The sequence below is a fragment of the Pagrus pagrus genome (genome assembly GCF_965226575.1).
Source record: "Pagrus pagrus genome assembly, chromosome: 22".
Lineage (NCBI taxonomy): Eukaryota > Metazoa > Chordata > Actinopteri > Spariformes > Sparidae > Pagrus > Pagrus pagrus.
The window spans coordinates 24,292,187-24,311,206 of record NC_140204.1 but is presented as its reverse complement, the minus strand read 5'-3'; the positions used below and the strand labels follow the sequence as shown (position 1 = coordinate 24,311,206).

The 19,020-nt window shown below is 41.5% G+C and overlaps 1 protein-coding gene across 2 annotated transcripts in view; it reads left to right on the top strand.

The window, feature by feature from the left end:
• Window positions 1-19,020, top strand: part of senp3b (SUMO specific peptidase 3b) — a 65,354-nt gene that overhangs the window by 13,755 nt on the left and 32,579 nt on the right. For both annotated transcript variants that reach the window (XM_084344083.1, XM_084344082.1), the window contains exons 4-5: window positions 6,368-6,481; window positions 6,896-7,007. In XM_084344083.1, coding sequence (XP_084200209.1) covers window positions 6,368-6,481; window positions 6,896-7,007 — 226 coding nt within the window. The remainder of the gene's footprint in view (window positions 1-6,367; window positions 6,482-6,895; window positions 7,008-19,020) is intronic.

The window sequence follows — 19,020 nt, the reverse complement described above, 5'->3', positions numbered from 1 at the left end:
TAATGGTTGAACGATGTGCTGCAGAACAGTTTTAAAATTTTTGCAATTGTTGACCTGCCCCAGAGGCAGCCTAGTTGATCAATGTTCACTTATCAAGAGCACTTGGCTGCCCACTGGGGAGAGTTAGCTATGCTATCTTGCTAGCTCGATAGCTAAAATGTACAAACTTTGAAATCATAGATGAATATGTGAACGTTGTTCTGTCCGGTGTGTCTGCTTGTCCAGATTCTCACATTGTTTCAAGGGTTTCTCCCAGAAAACTTGTTAAGCCCGGTGGTAGGGTGGCCCACCAGCGGCCCACCGGTGCCCAAGCGTGTCACTACGCCTCATCCTCATGTCTTGATGATGATATGTTGTGAAAAGCTTTTGCCTGCGTTATTCCTGGTGGGCATGGCAGTGAGGTCAATTTCGATGACCCCCTTATGGCTTTTCCCATTCTATACGGACCCAAGTTCTATGCCTTGTACATGGGCATTATTTTTTTCAGAATTTTAGCTGCAACAGGAAGTCGGCCATCTTGAATGGCGTGCGGCGAATTCCATTTTTCCAACGCATTTTTCGGGACTTTAGGATGTTCGCAGACTCACCAAATTTGGCCCGTAGCTCCTTACCCATGACTACGTTAATTCGATATCACAACTGCCCTCATGCACAGCACGACTGCTCAGTAGCGCCCCCTAACGCCACCCTTATGGGTTTTCCCATTCATTTTTTTTCATGTTTTCGCCTCATATTTTATGTAACTTGTCCTACACATTTAACACCACAGACTTCACACTCACTACATATCATCTTCAGACCTTGATGATGACACCTTGTGAAAAGCTTTCGCCTCAGATATACCTGGTGGGCGTGGCAGTGTGGTGACCCCTTATGGCTGTTCCCATTCTGTAGGAACCCATTTCTAAGCCTCGTACATTGTTTAACTTGGCCTACAGATTTAACGCCACAGACTTCCCAGTCACTACGCCTCATCCTCATGCCTTGATGATGATATGTTGTGAAAAGCTTTTGCCTACGTTATTCCTGGTGGGCGTGGCAGTGAGGTCAATTTCGATGACCCCCTTATGGCTTTTCCCATTCTGTACGGACCCAAGTTCTATGGCTTGTAGTTTCACTATCTTTTCATACATATTTAACACTACAGAGTTCACATTCACTCAGTAGCATCCTTAGACCTTCAACAACCTGCGTTGTGCCTGGTGGGCGTGGCCGTGCCGTCATTTTCGATCCTTCGCCATCACGCAGGAAGTCCTTATAACTTCAACGTACAATTGCCCATCTGCATCAAATTGCTCACACATGTAGAGGAGCTCACCCTGAATATGTCTCTGCATCAATACTGTGTCATATCTATAGCGCCACCCAGTCAAAGTCATTGAAGATGTCACTGTTGTGTTTTGTGTGACACATATCCCATTTAGGTAGGAAATTTCGACAGGCAACAGGCAAGCACACATCTGGCCGCGCGGCCTCCGACGGCGCCACAGCCCGATGTACGTGGGGGGGCGAGGGCCCGTTCATCACTGCTTGCAGTTTTAATTTATTATTATTCTTCACCCTCAACAACGAGCGCATATTTGGCGGCCTGAACATACCCCAAAACTCACCAAACTTGGAACATACTTGGAACATGTGGTAAAAAATTTGATAATTTGACATCATTGGGGGTGGGTGTGATCAGGGGACTCCATAGCGCCACCTAACGTTTTCTTGTCCCCGTGAAAACATTCTCTGATCGTCTTGAAATTTACAGGAGTCATGGGTCTCAAGGATTTAGCCTGGAATTCTTTTTGTCAGAATTTTAGCTGCAACAGGAAGTCGGCCATCTTGAATGGCATGCGGTGAATTTCATTTTTCCGACGCTTTTTTCGGGACTATAGGATGTTCGCAGACTCACCAAATTTGGCCTGTAGCTCCTTACCCATGAGTACGTTAATTCGATACCACAACTGCCCTCATGCGCAGCACGACAGCTCAGTAGCGCCCCCTAATGCCCCCCTTATGGCTTTTCCCATTCATTTTTTTTTATTTCTTTGCCTCGTACTTTATTTAACTTGTCCTACAGATTAAACACCACAGACTTCACACTCACTAAATATCATCTTCAGACCTTGATGATGACACCTTTTGAAAAGCTTTTGCCTACGATATACCTGGTGGGCGTGGCAGTGCAATGACCCATTATGGCTGTTCCCATTCTGTAGGAACCCATTTCTAAGCCGCCTACATTATTTAACTTGGCCTACAGATTTCACTCCACAGACTTCCCAGTCACGATGCCTCATCCTCATGCCTTGATGATGATATGTTGTGAAAAGCTTTTGCCTGCGTTATTCCTGGTGGGCGTGGCAGTGAGGTCAATTTCGATGACCCCCTTATGGCTTTTCCCATTCTATACGGACCCAAGTTCTATGGCTTGTAGTTTCACTATCTTTTCCTACATATTTAACACCACAGACTTCACATTCACTCAGTAGCATCCGTACACCTTCAACAGCCTGCGTTGTGCCTGGTGGGCATGGCCGTGCCGTCAATTTCGATCCTTCGCCAACAAACAGGAAGTCCTTATAACTTCAACATACAAGTTCCCATTTACACCAAATTGCTAACACATGTAGAGGGGCTGGCCCTGAATACGTCTCTGCATCAATACTGTGTCATATCTATAGCGCCACCCACTGGACACAGGAAGTCACTGAAGATGTCACTGTTGTGTTTTCAGTGACACGGATCCCATTTAGGTAGGAACCTTTCCACAGACAACGGACGAACACACATCTGGACACACAGGACTCCGACGGTGCCACAGCCCAACGTACGTGGGGGGGCGAGGGCCCGTTCATCACTGCTTGCAGTTTTAATTATTATTCTTCCGCCTCGACAACGAGCGCATATTTGGCGGCCTGAACATACCCCAAAACTCACCAAACTCGGAACTTAAGTCACGTGGTGAAAAATGTCATAATTTCACATGATTGGGGGTGGGTGTGGCCAGGGGACTCCATAGCGCCACCTAACGTTCGCTTGTCCCCGTGAAAACATTCTCAGATCATCTTGAAATTCGCAGGAAAATGTTTTTTGTCTTTTCAATGTAATTTTCAATCTATGAAATCAATCTGTGCCTTTTTTTTGCCAAGCTTCTCTCAAGTTTTACTCTTTCAAATAATCAACCATCTACAGAACTTATCATTAATTATTATTATAAATAATATTGTTTAAAGTGAGCCTCTTATCGTTTAACAGAAAAATACATCATACAAACAGCAACTTTTGCAGCCTTGTCAGTCTGATGGCGAGTTATCACCTTTCTGTCATCACTAACATACTGTTAATAATCAAAGAAGCTCTGAGGCTTTGTTCTATATGTTATAATACAAGATTTAAGCATTGAGCTACAATCAGGCTACATTCATGATTCTGTACGGTCAAACTAACCAAAAACTTCTTATTGATGATCATTATAAAGTTTCAGGGCGTTCCTGTAACCATGGTAACTCACAGTGCCAGAGGGGAGGGAGAGACGCTGAATGAAGCCTTTTACACAGATACACTGCAGACAAAGTCCAGACTATAGTTGTTATTTCACACATGTAGCACACAACAGGAGACTCTCCGTGTCAGACGAGTTCTCACGTGCTGACTAAACTCAGTTGGTAATGTAGCAGCGCGACGAGTCCTTGCTAGCTAAGCAGCTAAACTTTAGTGCCGCTCCGTGTTGAGATCCCGCCCTGTGTGGGTCACTACACTGTCATTGGTCAGGCGAGCACATGCTGTTAACGATACCATTGGCTGTAGAGTGTGACACTCTGTCAATAAATATCAGCCAACTGTTCTCCTCCGATCTACATTGATCTCACAAGTCGCCTCTGTTAAGTTTGAATGACGGAATTCCGTCGTAGCGACGGAGAACTTTAATCAATGCTGGCCCCACCGGGCCAGTACTTAGAGCGTTCTGGTGACCCTGACGGTTTTAAAAGTACGTCCGGGCCACCGGGCCATTTATATTGTCGACCCCTGACACAACAACATTATTTTCGCTACTTTATCAACTTTACAGCCCGTCCAATGGGAATGAGGATGGGATGATGACAAGCTTTACAGCACCACCATTTGCGCTCAAAAGTTAACAATAATTAAAAATGACGTCACGATCTCCACCTTCGAAATCAAAGGTGGAATCAAGGATTTAGACACACCCCCAGTGTCACGTCCGCAGGTGTGTCAAGATTGGATTCACATTGGATCCGGCGTTCAAAATGCAGGTTTCCACACTCATTTTTAATGAGGGTTGTCCGTTTTGGCTGCGGCAGTGCGTGCCGAAAAAGTTGTGATGGAGTTTTGGAGAAACAAAGCCCGACATAAACTGGCTTTCAGACTAAGACAGAAGCCACAATGGAGTGTAAAGTAATGTGTTGTGTGTATATATTTTGGCTTTGTGCACCAGTTTAAAACACATCTGTGGATGCCACCAATCACTGTAGGACCGGCATATTTAACCCACTGTGGCAGAGGCATGACCGGAGTGCATAAGCAGAGTAGAATGGGTCAGTAGCAGGGTATGTTATTTTGCATGGATAAATACTACAGAGGGAACACAACAGACATTTTTCTTTGTAGTGTGAAGTTTCACTTTCACTTTGGTTCAGTCTCGTACCCCAGTTTAAAACACACAGTTAATAACAGTAATGACTTTACTGTTATTTTTAATCCATTGATGAGGACAAATAATCACAAGCAGAACCAGCATGCTAATAGCATAACAACATAGACGCTTTGCCTTTCAGCAAACTGATCAGTGAGGGGTTCTCAATACGTCACACACACCGACCACTGAGTGAAGCTCCCACGGCGCTTCATAAGCCTGTGGCGTTTTGCTGCACCACCTGATTTCATGTAAATGTACCCTTAGACTTTTGATCATTGATCGGTAAAGGCTGATATTGCTTCCACTAATCTGTGATTGGCCCAAATAATTATGATCGGAGCACTCTTAAATAAGGTTGATATGGATGTTTGATCGAGCCAAAATAAATAGCTGTGTCTAGTTCAAACTTTGTGTGTTAATGCTATTGAAAGCAACATGTTACCCGGATCTCACCCTTTTTAAAAAAGCAAAAAACAAAATGGAGTTCTATTTTGCAGAGGAATAATGTATTGGGCTTTACACACAGTAGTAGGGGTGGGCGATATGACGATATTAGATCGTGAAGGATTAGAATGTGTAGACGATCTGCCAAAGTGCAGAGATCGTACGATCGTCTAGGGCACATTCTATAAATTGTAGTTCTATGCTGATGCACCGACGCACCAAACGTATTACGTCGTCAACCTGACCGACCAATCATAACGAATTACAGGCAGTGACGCGCTTTCTTACCCGCCTCCTTGTTTATGTGTGTAGTGGTAGCCGCATGGAGAGCCATGGCAGAAAGCCAAACGGAGGAGTTGGCCGCTTTTTTAAAAAACAAAACAAAAAAAATAGCGTTTCACCATCTCTCATCTTTGCCAGTTAGCCCCTCCACCTACTGCCTCTCTCTGGTGCGGGCGAGCGGGCACGCACACACACACACGGGCGCATAGATAGGTCGCGGTAAATGCGCTATATCGCGCTAATTGTACAGTGTTCAAATTACCGCTATTTAGCAGAGGTGGGAATTGTGGAGTCATCTCCATGCCATGTATTTGTTCTGCTCAGTCACTGAACCAGGTGCATTCACTAATTAGCTCACCTTCCTGGCTGAAGAGCTGTGCTGATTGGACTCAGCTGGTTTAGTGCATGAACAGAACAAATACATGGCATGGAGATGACTTGATGACTCCACAATTCCCACCTCTGCTATTTAGTGTTTTGATATACTTAAATCCTGTTAAAATGACTGTTGAATAAAACAAACAGTAATGTCTTCATTGATATTTTACTTTCATGTTTATTGAAAGCTACCTTTTATGTTGCAAGAGTGCATTTTATCAGAGTGTTGTTGTTTACCTTTTAGTATGTTTACGTTGTTTGCACATGTTGGCAAAATTGCAACTATTTAAATTAAAATCTGTTCAGAAAGGTTCTTTGGCCTAAATTGTCTGTTTTTCTTTTTTTGATTTAAGATCGTGATAAAATCGAATTCATGATTTTATTTTTAAAAAATCGTGATATGATATTTTTGCCATATCGCCCACCCCTACACAGTAGTAATAGTTATACTGGGGTGAATTCATGGTTGGTTCAAATCTACACTTGGGATTTGAATTTAAATAGAATGTCACCAGACTTCAGAATTTCCCCAGATTTAAGTGAAAAATATTAACCAAGTCTAAGAATGTGCATAGAGAAAAAAAGAAGTGTAATTTATTTTCTTTTCTTTTGCAGATAAACAGATACATGACTGCTCTCTAGACAAGCAAGAGAGCAGAGGGAGACTGGAAGTAGAGGTCAAACCAGTGGAGCTGGCCCTTACTGAGGAACACATGAGCTGTGTGACTGGTATGGATCAGAGGCTAAGGTTATTGGCTCATGTTGGTTGTAAATATAAATAAATTATATAAATTATATAAATTTAAAACTGCTCTTGTTCACAGTAGGTTAGATACATTTTGTCAACATTATAATGTTAACATAATTTGTCATACCTTTGTTATTGACTCTGTATTAACAAAAACAATGTCCAACAGCCACATTAGGAGTGTTGGGCCAAGACCCAAGCAATGAGTGATTCGTTTTTAGTATGGATCCACATCCATAAATTTGGAATTTTTCAAGATTTTCTTAAGACTGAAAGATAGACAGCAGTTTACTTTTTGCCTTATGTCTTTTCTAGATGCTTGAAATACAGCCTGTCCCGCTTTTTGAGGGCGATTGTATAATTACAATGTCTTTCGGATTTTCTTCTGTCTCAAGGTATTCTTGAAGAGTCTCTACAACAATATGGCAGTTTGATCCCCATTCATGTGGATGACATTGTGGAGAAGCTTGAGGACATCTTCAGTGAGAGCTTCTCACAGCCACACAGGTCAGGATACATTTTTGGTCACTGTACTGTCAGTATGGATTAATTTATCTATTCTTTTCTTCGCTCACAATTCTATGAAACAGAGAAAAGCAGTTTCCTCACAAATGGTAAAGTTAGTCCTTATCCCCCATTATTACCCTCCATCAAATCATTGACTAATCATTTTGGCATTAATGTTGGATTAATGAATATTTACTTATGGAAACAGATGTAAGATTGTCAAATCAGTATATGTCTTGTGACATTCAGCTTAGATTGGGGCTGTGCCATATAACCAAAATTTCAAAGAGACAGTAGCTCGCAGTATTTAGCTTTATGGTTGATGGCCAAAGTGTTTGCTGGAGTAAAAAGGCCAAATAGAGCCAAGTCTATTATTTGTTATTACAGCAAATTCTTTATTTGTAGTTTTATGATAGATAAAAAAGAATCCATAAAATTGATTCAGATTGTACATTTGCATTGCATTGTATTTTTGCCGTTCCCTAGTTCAGCATTTAAAGGTATCGGTAAGCGTAGGTATTTGACTATGTGACAATGAGACTCAAAGTTCAACTTTCAGATCTTTTTCAGAATTGCTTTAAAAGTTTGCCTGAATGGTGTTGCTTTATTTGTCCATCTTAATGCACACACACTGACTTGCCTTGCTTCTCTTTCTTTCTCCCTCCAAGTATGTGTCTTCTGCTCTGTTGACTTCCTGCGTCAGCAGTATTAGTTTTATAAAGTTGCCCAAAAAACTCACCTCACATGTTGGATTTGGATTCATTGTGATTCAGTTTTCACAGCAGCTGGTGAGCTGCGTTTGAAATTAATGATGCAGTCTTTTAAAACTATCGAAACCAGCATGGTACCAAATGACATTGCAACAGAGGCGCATGCAAGATGGCAGTTGAGCCAGTTGGATAGATTCAGGGCTGAGTGAAAAAAAATTAGTTGACTTTAATTGATGACTTTATTGAATGCAAACAGCTGGAACTGTTATAGCTTGGCCTGTTTGGTTAAGAAAGCTATTTTGAACTAATTTTTGACATCTTCTGCCTGCCGGTTCAACAAATACAATAAGCAACAACAATAACTTTTGCTCAACTGAGACAAAGTGGATGCTAGCTAACACAGCACTTTCGGCAAATTAAACTATTAATTTTTTCACGGGTTTGAACAAAACTGTATCAAATATAACCTAGCTTAGAAGGCCCATAGCCAGCCTTGTGGAGGGGGGGATCTTTTTTCCCAAAAAGTGGGCTTCACCACCCGCCCGCCCCAAATACATGAGCACACTTGATACGTTTTAATTTATATTTTTTATTCATTATACCTTCACTTTTACATGACATGTTTCTCTCGTCAGTTGTCTCTCTGTTGTTCTCCACTATCCGTCTCTGTTGCTCTCCTCTGTTGACATGAATGAACATGAACTAATTAAATTGAAGTGTACTACCATCCAAACTTTACATTAACATGAATTAATTAATTGAATTAAATTTAAGTGTATTGTCTCTCTTGTGATGTGACCGTTTTTAGCCACTATAGGCATACTTTCTCTTCTAATGTGGCAGTGGATGAGCTGGTACTCATCACATTTGGTACAGTTGATTATTTTTAGATTAATTTTTAAATTCCAAACAGCCTATTACAACAATTTTTCACCATAATTCATTTTTATAAATTGTGTGTATAAAATTATTATCATAATGATTATTATTTTACCCAGCTGTAAAATGAAACTGCAGGCCCACACGTTTGTTTTCACTCTGGTCCAAATGCAGCACCACTGACAGAGCGTCATGTTTCCATGACAACTGAACGGGAAATGACGTGCAGTACGTCATGTTTACGTGACTCTCGAATGTAAAAATGAGTTTCTAAAGTAAACTTTAACGACAGAGACACACGTGCACAGGTTATTTGTAACGCTGCTCATTAGGTTTATAAACGGACCACTCTAGTTCGACTGTAGCCGAGCTAACATAGCTAACGGAGCTAACTAGTAAACAGCTGCTCAATGGCTTTATGATGTCTCCGATCCCCCTTACCTAAGGGCCAGCTTAGGTACCTTTCTTTCACCCTTTTCTCTCCCTCCACGTTGGACTGTCGTCTCTACTCTCTTCGTCTTTCACGCTGCAGCCTGACAGGCAGGTGGTGACTCCGGTGTTGGTTTTTCAAAATAAGGGTATTTGCAGCGTAGAGTCTCATTTCATGAAAAACGCCATGTTTTGTGCCAAAATTCACATCTATACAATAATTTACATTAACATAAACATAAAACAACATAAAAACAAGGTAAAAAACAACAACAACAACAACAAAAAAAACTAAATTATGCTGAAGGTGTGGCGGCTTTTATTTTGCTGTGGCGGTGCGCCACAAAAAATTACATGTAGAGGAAACCCTGCATATACTACTGCAAACCCAAATCCGGAGATTACTCCACTCCCTGATTCAGGGCTGTGCACACCTGCCACAGAGAAAGGCTGTTGGCTGAAAAAAGCCTTGCTACGCCGATAAAAACAATGCTGGTACCATTTGAGCCTTTGAATGAGTCATCAGAGTTTCTTTACAAAGAAGTGCAGGATATAAAACTGAGATTACAGCGGTCAGGCAAGCAAAGTATGACCACCAGAAAGAATAACAACAATGGAAGATAAGATGAATGAGATAAAGCATTATCACAGGAGATGTAACCTGAGGCTGTACGATCTACCAGAGCAGGAGGGGGAAGAAGTGAAGCAGTTGAGTCAGTAGTGTGATGATAAATCACACAACAGCCTTTTGTGCCTTCATTGAAAACATAATGCTAAGTGATGGAAAAGTAGCACAAATCCGTTCTTTTTTATGTTTTCATTTTCCAACCATAACAACAAAATATTTTCTGCTTTTTCCACTATATTATTATAATCTGTTGTGTGATAAACTCTTTAAAGAAAATGCAATAGAAATTAAAACTGCAAGCAGTGATGAACGGGCCCTCGCGTCCCACGTACGTCGGGCTGTGGCGCCGTTGGAGGGCACGTGCATCCCACCTAAATAGGATACATGTCTCCCAAAACAGTGAAACAGTGAAATTAGCAGTGACTTCCTGTGTCCAGTGGGTGGCGCTATGGATATGACACAGTATTGATGCATAGACGTATTCAGGGCGAACCCCTCTACATGTGTGAGCAATTTGGTGTAGATGGGAAATTGTATGTTGAAGTTATAAGGACTTCCTGCTTTATGGCGAAGGATCGACTTTGAATGAAAATGGCCGACTTCCTGTTGGACTGAGGGTTTCGGTGCCTGGAGGTATTTTGTGCGTCTGGTCATGATACACATGCATATCTAATTGCGTTCATGTATGTGCATGTAGGAGGCGGGGCTTCAAGTTTGAAATATTCCAGGGGGTGCTATGGAGCTATTTTTTCACTTAACACAGTATTGATACATAGACCTATTCAGGGAGAACCCCTCTACATGTGTGACCAATTTGGTGTAGATGGGAAATTGTATGTTGAAGTTATATGTACTTCCTGCATGATGGCGAAGGATCGAAATTGACCCGCCACCACGCCCACCAGGTACAACAGAGGCTGTTGAAGGTATGAGGATGCTACTGAGTGAATGTGAAGTCTGTGGTGTTAAATCTGTAGGACAAGTTAGTTAAAGTACGAGGCTTAGAAATGGGGTTCGTACAGAATGTGAAAAGCCATAAGGGGTCATTGAAATTAACCGCACCACCACGCCCACCAAGAACAACGTAGGCGAAAGCTTTTGACAACTTTTCATCATCAAGGTTTTAAGGATGATACTTAGTGACTGTGAAGTCTGTGGCTTAAATCTGTAGGACAAGTTAAATAAAATACGAGGCATAGAAAAATTGGTACCTACAAAATGGGAAAAGCCATAAGGGGGTCATCGAAATTGAACTCACTGGCACGCCCACCAGGAATAACATAGGGGAAAGCTTTTGACAACTTTTCATCATCAAGGTATGAGGATGATACTTAGTGACTGTGAAGTCTGTGTTAAATCTATAGGACAAGTTAAATCAAGTACGAGGCATAGAAATGGGTGAAAATGGCGGCGAAATCTCAACTTTGAACCAAAATGGCAGACTTTCCGTTGGACTGAGGGTATGGGTCCAAGAGGGTTTTTTGTGCGTTTGGTCATGATACTTATGCGTACCGAATTTGGTTCATGTATGTGAATGTAGGAGGCGAGGCTTCAAGTTTGACAAAATGGCCGCTGTGAACCAAAATGGCTGACTTCCAGTTGGACTGAGGGTCTCGGTGCCTGGGGTATTTTGTGCGTCTGGTCATGATACATATGTATACCGAATTGCGTTTATGTACGTGCATGTAGGAGGCAGGAGCCATCTTTTCACTTAAAGCAGTATTGATGCAGAGATGTATTCAGGGCCAGCCCCTCTACATGTGTGAGCAATTTGGTGAAGATGGGAAATTGTATGTTGAAGTTATAAGGACTTCCTGCTTTATGGCGAAGGATCGAAATTGACCGCACTGCTACGCCCACCAGATACAATGGAGGCGAAAGCTTTTGACAACTTTTCATCATCAAGGTATGAAGATAATCCTGAGTGAATGTGAAGTCTGTGGCGTTAAATCTGTAGGACAAGTTAAATAAAGTACGAGGCATAGAAATGGGTGAAAATGTGAGCAAAATTTCTACTTTGAACTAAAATCACCAAATTCCTGTAGGACTGAGGGTATGGGTCCAAGAGGGTTTTTTGTGCGTCTGGTCATGACACTTATGCGTACCGAAATTCGTTAGTGTATGTGCATGTAGGAGGCGGGGCTTCAAGTTTGAAATATTCCAGGGGGCGCTATAGAGCCATTTTTTCTGTAAAAAGGCCCAAACCCATATCAGACATCAATGTTTGTGACTGGTGATGCGTGTGCAAAATTTGGCGTGTGTAGGTGTTTGTCTGTACGTAAGAAATGGGAAAAGCCACTAGGGGGCGCTACTGAGCTGTCGTGCCACGTCTGAGGCCAGTGATGGTATCGAATTAACATACTCATGAGTTAAAAGCTATGTGACAAATCTGGGGAGTCTACGGCCATCCTAAAGTCCCGAAAACAGTAACGGAAAAATGAAAATCGCCGCACGCCATTCAAGATGGCCGACTTCCTTTTGCTGCAAAAATTCCGTCAAAAATAATTCGAGAACGTTTCCGCGGCCTGGCCCGGCGTTAGGTGGCGCTATGGAGGCCCCTGGCCACACCCACCCCCAATCATGTCGAATTATCAAATTTTTCACCAGATGTGACGTATGTTCCGAGTTTGGTGAGTTTTGGGGTATGTTCAGGCCGCCAAATATGTGATCTTGGAGGCAGATGAAGAATAATAATAAACAATCCTTACAGATACAATAGGCCTTCGCAGGTTTCCTGCTCGGGCCCTAATTATCAATGAAAATTGGAGGAAAGCTCAAGTAGGCAAAGTATATGGCGAACATTGGGAGTATGGTAAATTTAAAATTTGCAATATGGCTATCAACAGGGGAAAGGAGTCAGCTAAAGAAAGACAACTCAAACAAGATGCAATTTTAAAGGACACAATTTCTATTTAGGAAAATAACCTCTGTCAAGCAGACATTAATAAGTCAACTGAATTACAATCTGAGCTGGACAACAGATACGAAAATTTAGCACAAGGTGTTTTTATCCGATCTAGACGACAAGGGATGGGACATGGTCAAACTCGCAACTCCCTTCACTTTTTTTCTCTATAAAAAATGGGGCTTGAAGTATTGACAAAACTCAAAATGTGATCAAGAAACGTCTTTGGAAGAACAGAACTCTTTCCACTCAAAAAATGTAATATTCACACAACAGAGTTTGAAAGTATTCCTGTTTAAATAAGAAGTTACTTTTTTATGATTTAATATATGTAAAGTAGTAGTAGTAGAGTACAATCCAATTTCAAACCTCTCATTCCAAAATTTAAAATAAATTTGATTTGTGGCTCATGAGAGATTTATTTCTCAGAGGACGAGTTCTTTTATCTGACACTGAAGGGATCTCACGCTTAATTTATCAAGCCAAATTGTTAAATGTTCCTAAATCATTTACAAAATAATAGATTCTACTTTGTTCAATTTTATATGAAAAAAAAAGCTTTCTATTTGGGGGGCTTAAATGTTCCTAATTTCAGTCATCCAATATAATTTTCAAGCTGAAATTAAACTGAACTGAATTAAACATTATATTAAGAACAAATATAAGATGTGGTACTTAATTCCAAATGCTGAAAAAAAATAAATTCCGTTCCTCTCAAATGCAGTTTTGATGTAAACAATCTTCCTATTCAATTATCAAACAAAGGCAGGCTCTATTGTATTGGCTTCTTATTTACAAACACAATTTTTCTCCCCAAAAACATTTAATATGGAACAATACAAATATTAAGTACAAAAATAAGTACATCTTTCTTGGAAGGTGGATCCAAGTTAACATTTTGTTAATTTCACGGTTGATTAATGAGAACGGTCAATTACTTACAAACATTGAATTCCTAAATGATCCTAAATTTCTAAAATGCATTTGGTATTCCACTTCCTGCTTGAGAATATTGTGTCGTATTTGACGCTGTTCATGCTTGTTTTCTAAGATTGTTGAGAGGTAGTAATATTTGTGATGAATAGGGCTGGGTACTGAACTTCGGTTCTTTTATGGCACCGACCGAAATGCTTCTGTAGTACCGAGTATCAAAATATGCCTCGTCTTTCGGTGCCAAGTTTCGGTTCCCAGAGGTTAATCGCGGGATCAAGATCTGATAATGCTGCCTATGATTGGCTGTGACGTTACACGTGATTGCGGCATGCAGGAAGTGTTTGACTGCAAGACGAGCGGACCGACCATCCTCCTCTCAGCACTTCCGGCAAGTCCGTCTGTGCAGGGCTCTATACTGCAAGTATTTCACTCGCATTTGCCCCTTAAAAAATGTACGTGCGAACCGGGAAAATGATTTTGGCGTACAGTGTGCGAGCAAAGGTCACAAGTTACCATCACAACCACCAGTTACCAGCCCTTTTAACACAGACGCCGCATTATCGCCGCAGCGGCGGTTCGCCAATTCTCCGCCGTTGGTTGTTCACACAGAGCCGAGTAGCTCTGGCGTAAAAGACGAACCAGAGTATAATTCAAACAGAAAGCCGGCGCCTCGGTCGGGAGGGTTGACGAACAGTTGGTGAGTTTAAGTTTTTTGACGGGGACAGACGCTGTTTTTCGGCCAGGAATGTGACGAAGAGTCGGTCGGACAGACAGGAGGACAGAGGCTTTTCCTCATATAAGTTGCCAAAGAAACGACCAGTTACTACCTTACAGTTGTATGGTCATGTGATGTTGCTTTGTGGGACATTTCTCTATATTTTGTTGAGTGATGGACCTGTTCAGTTATCAGACAGTGAATGCCAAAATCATTGTTTTGCAAATACTGCAGGGGCCAGAAGCTGAAAAAAAATGTTTTGTGTTGCCTGCAATGAAAAAAATCAAATCAAACACTGTAAATCTGTTGAAAAACAGCTGAAAAATTAAAACGAAAAAAAAGATTTGTACTGTAATGTGTTATGTAATATTCTTTGTGTTAGAATTAATATTATAAAATTGGTATCGAAAAAAGTATCGTTCAGGAACCGGTATCGAACTGAAGGTATCGGTATTGGTACTGTATCGAAACATTTTGATTGATACCCAGCCCTAGTGATGAACAATCAATGTTTAACACAGATGTTTTACTAAATGGTGTTGATAGGAGGACAACAAATTTAACACCTACAGTGGGTACTAGTTTCAAATGGAGGTTTCCCTCGCGGAAAGCGTGATTAGGTAGTGGCTACAATGTAGGTCACATTGTAGCCATTAGGTGGAAGCATCGTACTGAAATGCAGCTCAAAAGATTTTGGGATAATTCCACGTTTGACCACAACGTAGCTGCAATGGAGAGTGGCGCTGTTCATAGGCCATAGGCTACTTCATTTGCAGCTGTGGTCGAGAGAGCTAGAGAGTAAATGGAGAGAGGGACCGCTACGCCGGTGAATAATAATAAGTTTATTTGAAAACAGGGACAGTGCACATTGATAACATTACTGTAAATGCGCCAGAATTAGCCAAGAGGCTATTTTTCATCTGTAGTCCCTAGACAGATGTTAAAGTCACCCTAAAAACAGAACAGAACATGAAAAATAAGATTAAAATGACGAAGTTACTGGCCAAGGCACTCTGCAAAACATGCACAGCAGTTAACAACATGATAAAAACATATATAACATCAATCAGAAAACATCATTCAAGACATCCCCAAAAAAATCAAAGAATCAGATCAATGTTGTTGTTTTTTATTGTTTCACAGTGGTTACGTTCAACAGGATCAGTGGTTCTCATGGGGGTCCTGGCCCCCTCCATATTTTTGATCTCTCCTGTAGCCTGGCCGGGTCTGGCTCCAAGTTTGAGCAAATTGTCTCATATCTATTTTCTGCAAGTTCTCGTGAATGTAACAATCCACTTATAGCCCACGATCGCTCGTTTAAACAGTTTCTAAGCTGCTTCGTTCGTGCCAGCAGCCTGGACCAAACACACAATTTGAAAGGACAGATTAGATGTTGATTTTGTTAACAGTGACTTTGTTGATACTACTTTAATCGTAGAATGGAGCCACAACGGGCTGATTTCAGCCAAGAGCAGCAGGTTGTTTTAATGGAAAGTAGGCTACGAGCGATACAAAAAAGCTGATCACAGCCTGAAGCAACAGTGTTGCTGCAAATATAACAAGAGGAGGCTGCTTTTAATTTCTGACAGCTGAACATTGCGCTTTTAAATATGAAGCTTATCCAAACAAAAACCTAGAGCAACAACAACTGTCATTTTTTTAATTGTGTTTTCATATATTTCACTGATTGTAATAGAATGCGAGTGTGTTTTATTGAAAGCGAGACTGGGTGTGTGTATGACAGTGGCGGCTGCTGGTCTTTCAAGGAGGGGAAGCTCATTTTTAGGCTACTGTGAAGTGTGACCACCTGTGAGTGTGAGTGATCGTGACGGGGGGAGAAGCTCCGCAGCTGCCGCTGCTCGTTGGGGAAAGAAACCGCAGAGTGACAGAACAGAGTCGCCAAACACAACGCTAGTCGTTTTTAACAAAGACACAATCGCTGGGGATCGGTAAAGTCTCCGGATCAGTTCAGAACAACAGAATGAAAAACTTGGAAAATGCTCCGGTGGATGTTTATTCTTCAAGATGGCTGATTCGCTCATTTAGCTGTCAATCAAAAAAGGATTCCGCCTCAGACAGCTCATCCAATCATCATGCAGAAGCCGAGCGTCCGGGCCAGCCCACTGCCCCATAGACCCCCAGAGACGCTGAGCGTCCGATGGGCGGGACAAAGCCCAGCATTTATCCAATGAGCGTCTAGTTTCGCTGCAGTGGAACAACCCGCTATAGCTTCCCCATTGAAGTCAGTAGAAGCTGAGCATCCGACTGTGTAAAGCGCTGTGGCGCTGCGGGGATGAATGAGAAGGAAGTTGCGCCGGTTACCTGTGGTAAGTAGCTGATTCTGAACAAAAGATGAAGGCTTTCTAGCGCGTATTTAGTCAATGAAATGTACACACAGCAGTACATATTTCACCACTTTTTTTTTTTTTGGGTGACATTTTAGGGGAGCTGAGCTTCCCTTGAAGTCTTAGAGCAATCTCCTCTGGTGTATGAAAATCGCTACAGTGAACTGGTGCTTTGGTTTTTAGGTGCTCTACAATCTCATAGTTTCAAAGAAAATGGATTGATTGATTTTCACTTAACGAAATGAAACGAAAACAATATATATTACTATATTACTATATTGTTGCAACTTGAGAAAATATAATCCAGGGGAAAAAAGGCTTACAAACATGGACCAAAACGGCTCAGTAATACGCACAAAAATCCAAAAGAAACGAAAATGAACTAAAAAAAATAACTAAAAATCATGAAGTGGTCTCAATCTGTGTTTTACGCATGCCTCTGTGCGTCTGGCACATGTGTCTTGGAGTTCTGAATGGAGGCTGTATGTTCAGCTCCCCTTAGATGTGAAATTTATTACATGAAACACGACGAAATTTCTTCACTTATGAACTGAAAAGTGTGAGGAGAGCTACTGTAGGAACCGTTTTTTCTGTTCAAAGCAAACAGCTGTGTGAAGTACTGTGGGGGGCAGGACTTTTGTCTGACAATGTACTTGAGTGAAGTATCCACAAACACACCCATTGGTCAGAGATAAATGGAGGATGCTAATGTGTCGCTAATGTGTTACATTGTGTCCAGCTGTCGTCACAGCAATTATTACAAGCACACCTATTGGTCAGAGATAAATGGAGGCGCTAATATGTCTATTAAGCTCATTACTTTCAATAGAGCCGAGAAGGGGGAACATAGTAAAATATTTTTCATTCTAGTTTTAGAGGCTGCATTTTGAAAAAATATATAAAAAAAATAAAGTTATTACTTTACATCACGTTCATAAGATGTGTAGTGACTGGAATTCAGACTTCCCAAAAATATAAGATATGTACATGGTAGCCTACGTGCTTCAAATAAAACATTTTTATTTAAAAAATCGACAGGTATACAGAACAGTGCAGTATGATATACAGTAGGTAATTTAAAGCAGAGTGTGTCCCCAGATCTGCGTAGTGTGCGCATCAGTCTTTCAGCAGGAGATCCTTCGGCCCAGTCACATGCCAGTCGGTCCTCCCTTTAATGCTATGACCTGTTCAACCTGATCTATGTATTTGTTGCAGGCCTCTTTGGTGAGCTTATATTTCCAAAATGACTCTATTGCGGAGATCAGTTCATCTCTGTTCTTGGGTTTGGCCTCACAGCGAATGTAGCGTTTCATTGAAGCCCAGACTAACTCGATCGGGTTCAGATCCGGCGACCTAAGAAATTTTTTCTGAGCATAAGGTTTGTTCAAAATTAAATAAAAGCCTGTCCCATACAGACGCATGTCTCTCTAAACGGGTCCGCTCGGCACACACACCCTCCAAAAAAAAAAAAAAAAAAAAACTATTGGCAGAAGTCCGGGCCTTGAGAACCGGCAGTCTACCTCTCGTATGGATAATCAGCGTGATAATCCAACGGATTTGATCTGGAAAATCCCTTGTTGTGATAGACTCATGTGTTTTCATAATGTAGCCTATCATAAAGTGGATACAATCACCGCAACTCTGTCCGGAGCTTCGCAACTTTTATTTCCGTATCCTTGGTAACAGTAACCCAGGTACAAGGATCCCCCCCCTCCCCGCTTGACTTGAAATGATGTCCCATCAACTATCGGCCGCGTCTTGTTGCCTATTTCTATCTAGGAAAAGTTATTTCAGGATATCCTATGTTTTATCGCCCAGCCCGAAAGTGACACAGGCTATTGCCCGTTCATTCATGAGAAATCATCCAGCAACACTCTTAATCAAACAAGGTGGGGAATGAGAAATCTGCGGCACTACTGTACAGTAGTTCGCTCATTTTAAAAACACAGACGGGTGTGTTTGGAGCTGACGAGACTGAGGACCGAAAAAAGAGAGTGAGACGTATACTGTAGCTGCCGTCGTTACGTTTGTCTCATTGAAAAACTATAGCCTACTGTATTACAGTGGCAAGCGGTGACCTTTTACTGTGGTCATGCTGAAGTGTCAATACCATGCGCGCCCGTAAGGGGGGTATTTATTTATTAATAAAAAATATAATATGGTTTTTAACTACTACAGTGGAAACCGCTTATAGTGATCACGTTGGTCCAGAGTACATTTGATCACTATAAGCGGTTGATTACTAAAACCAAATTGTTATTATTTCACCTGTTTTTTTATGCAGAACATCATCTAAATGCCAGTTGTATAGTTTTTCAATGAGAAAAATGTAACGAAACGGTCGTCAGCGCGATCCTCTCGTCAGCTCCAAACTCACCCGTCTGCACCTCAATCACAGACCACAGCTGGTTTTCCACACAGCATTTAACTCACGTGACACGTCTCAGATCAGTAGGCACTGCTGCCGGT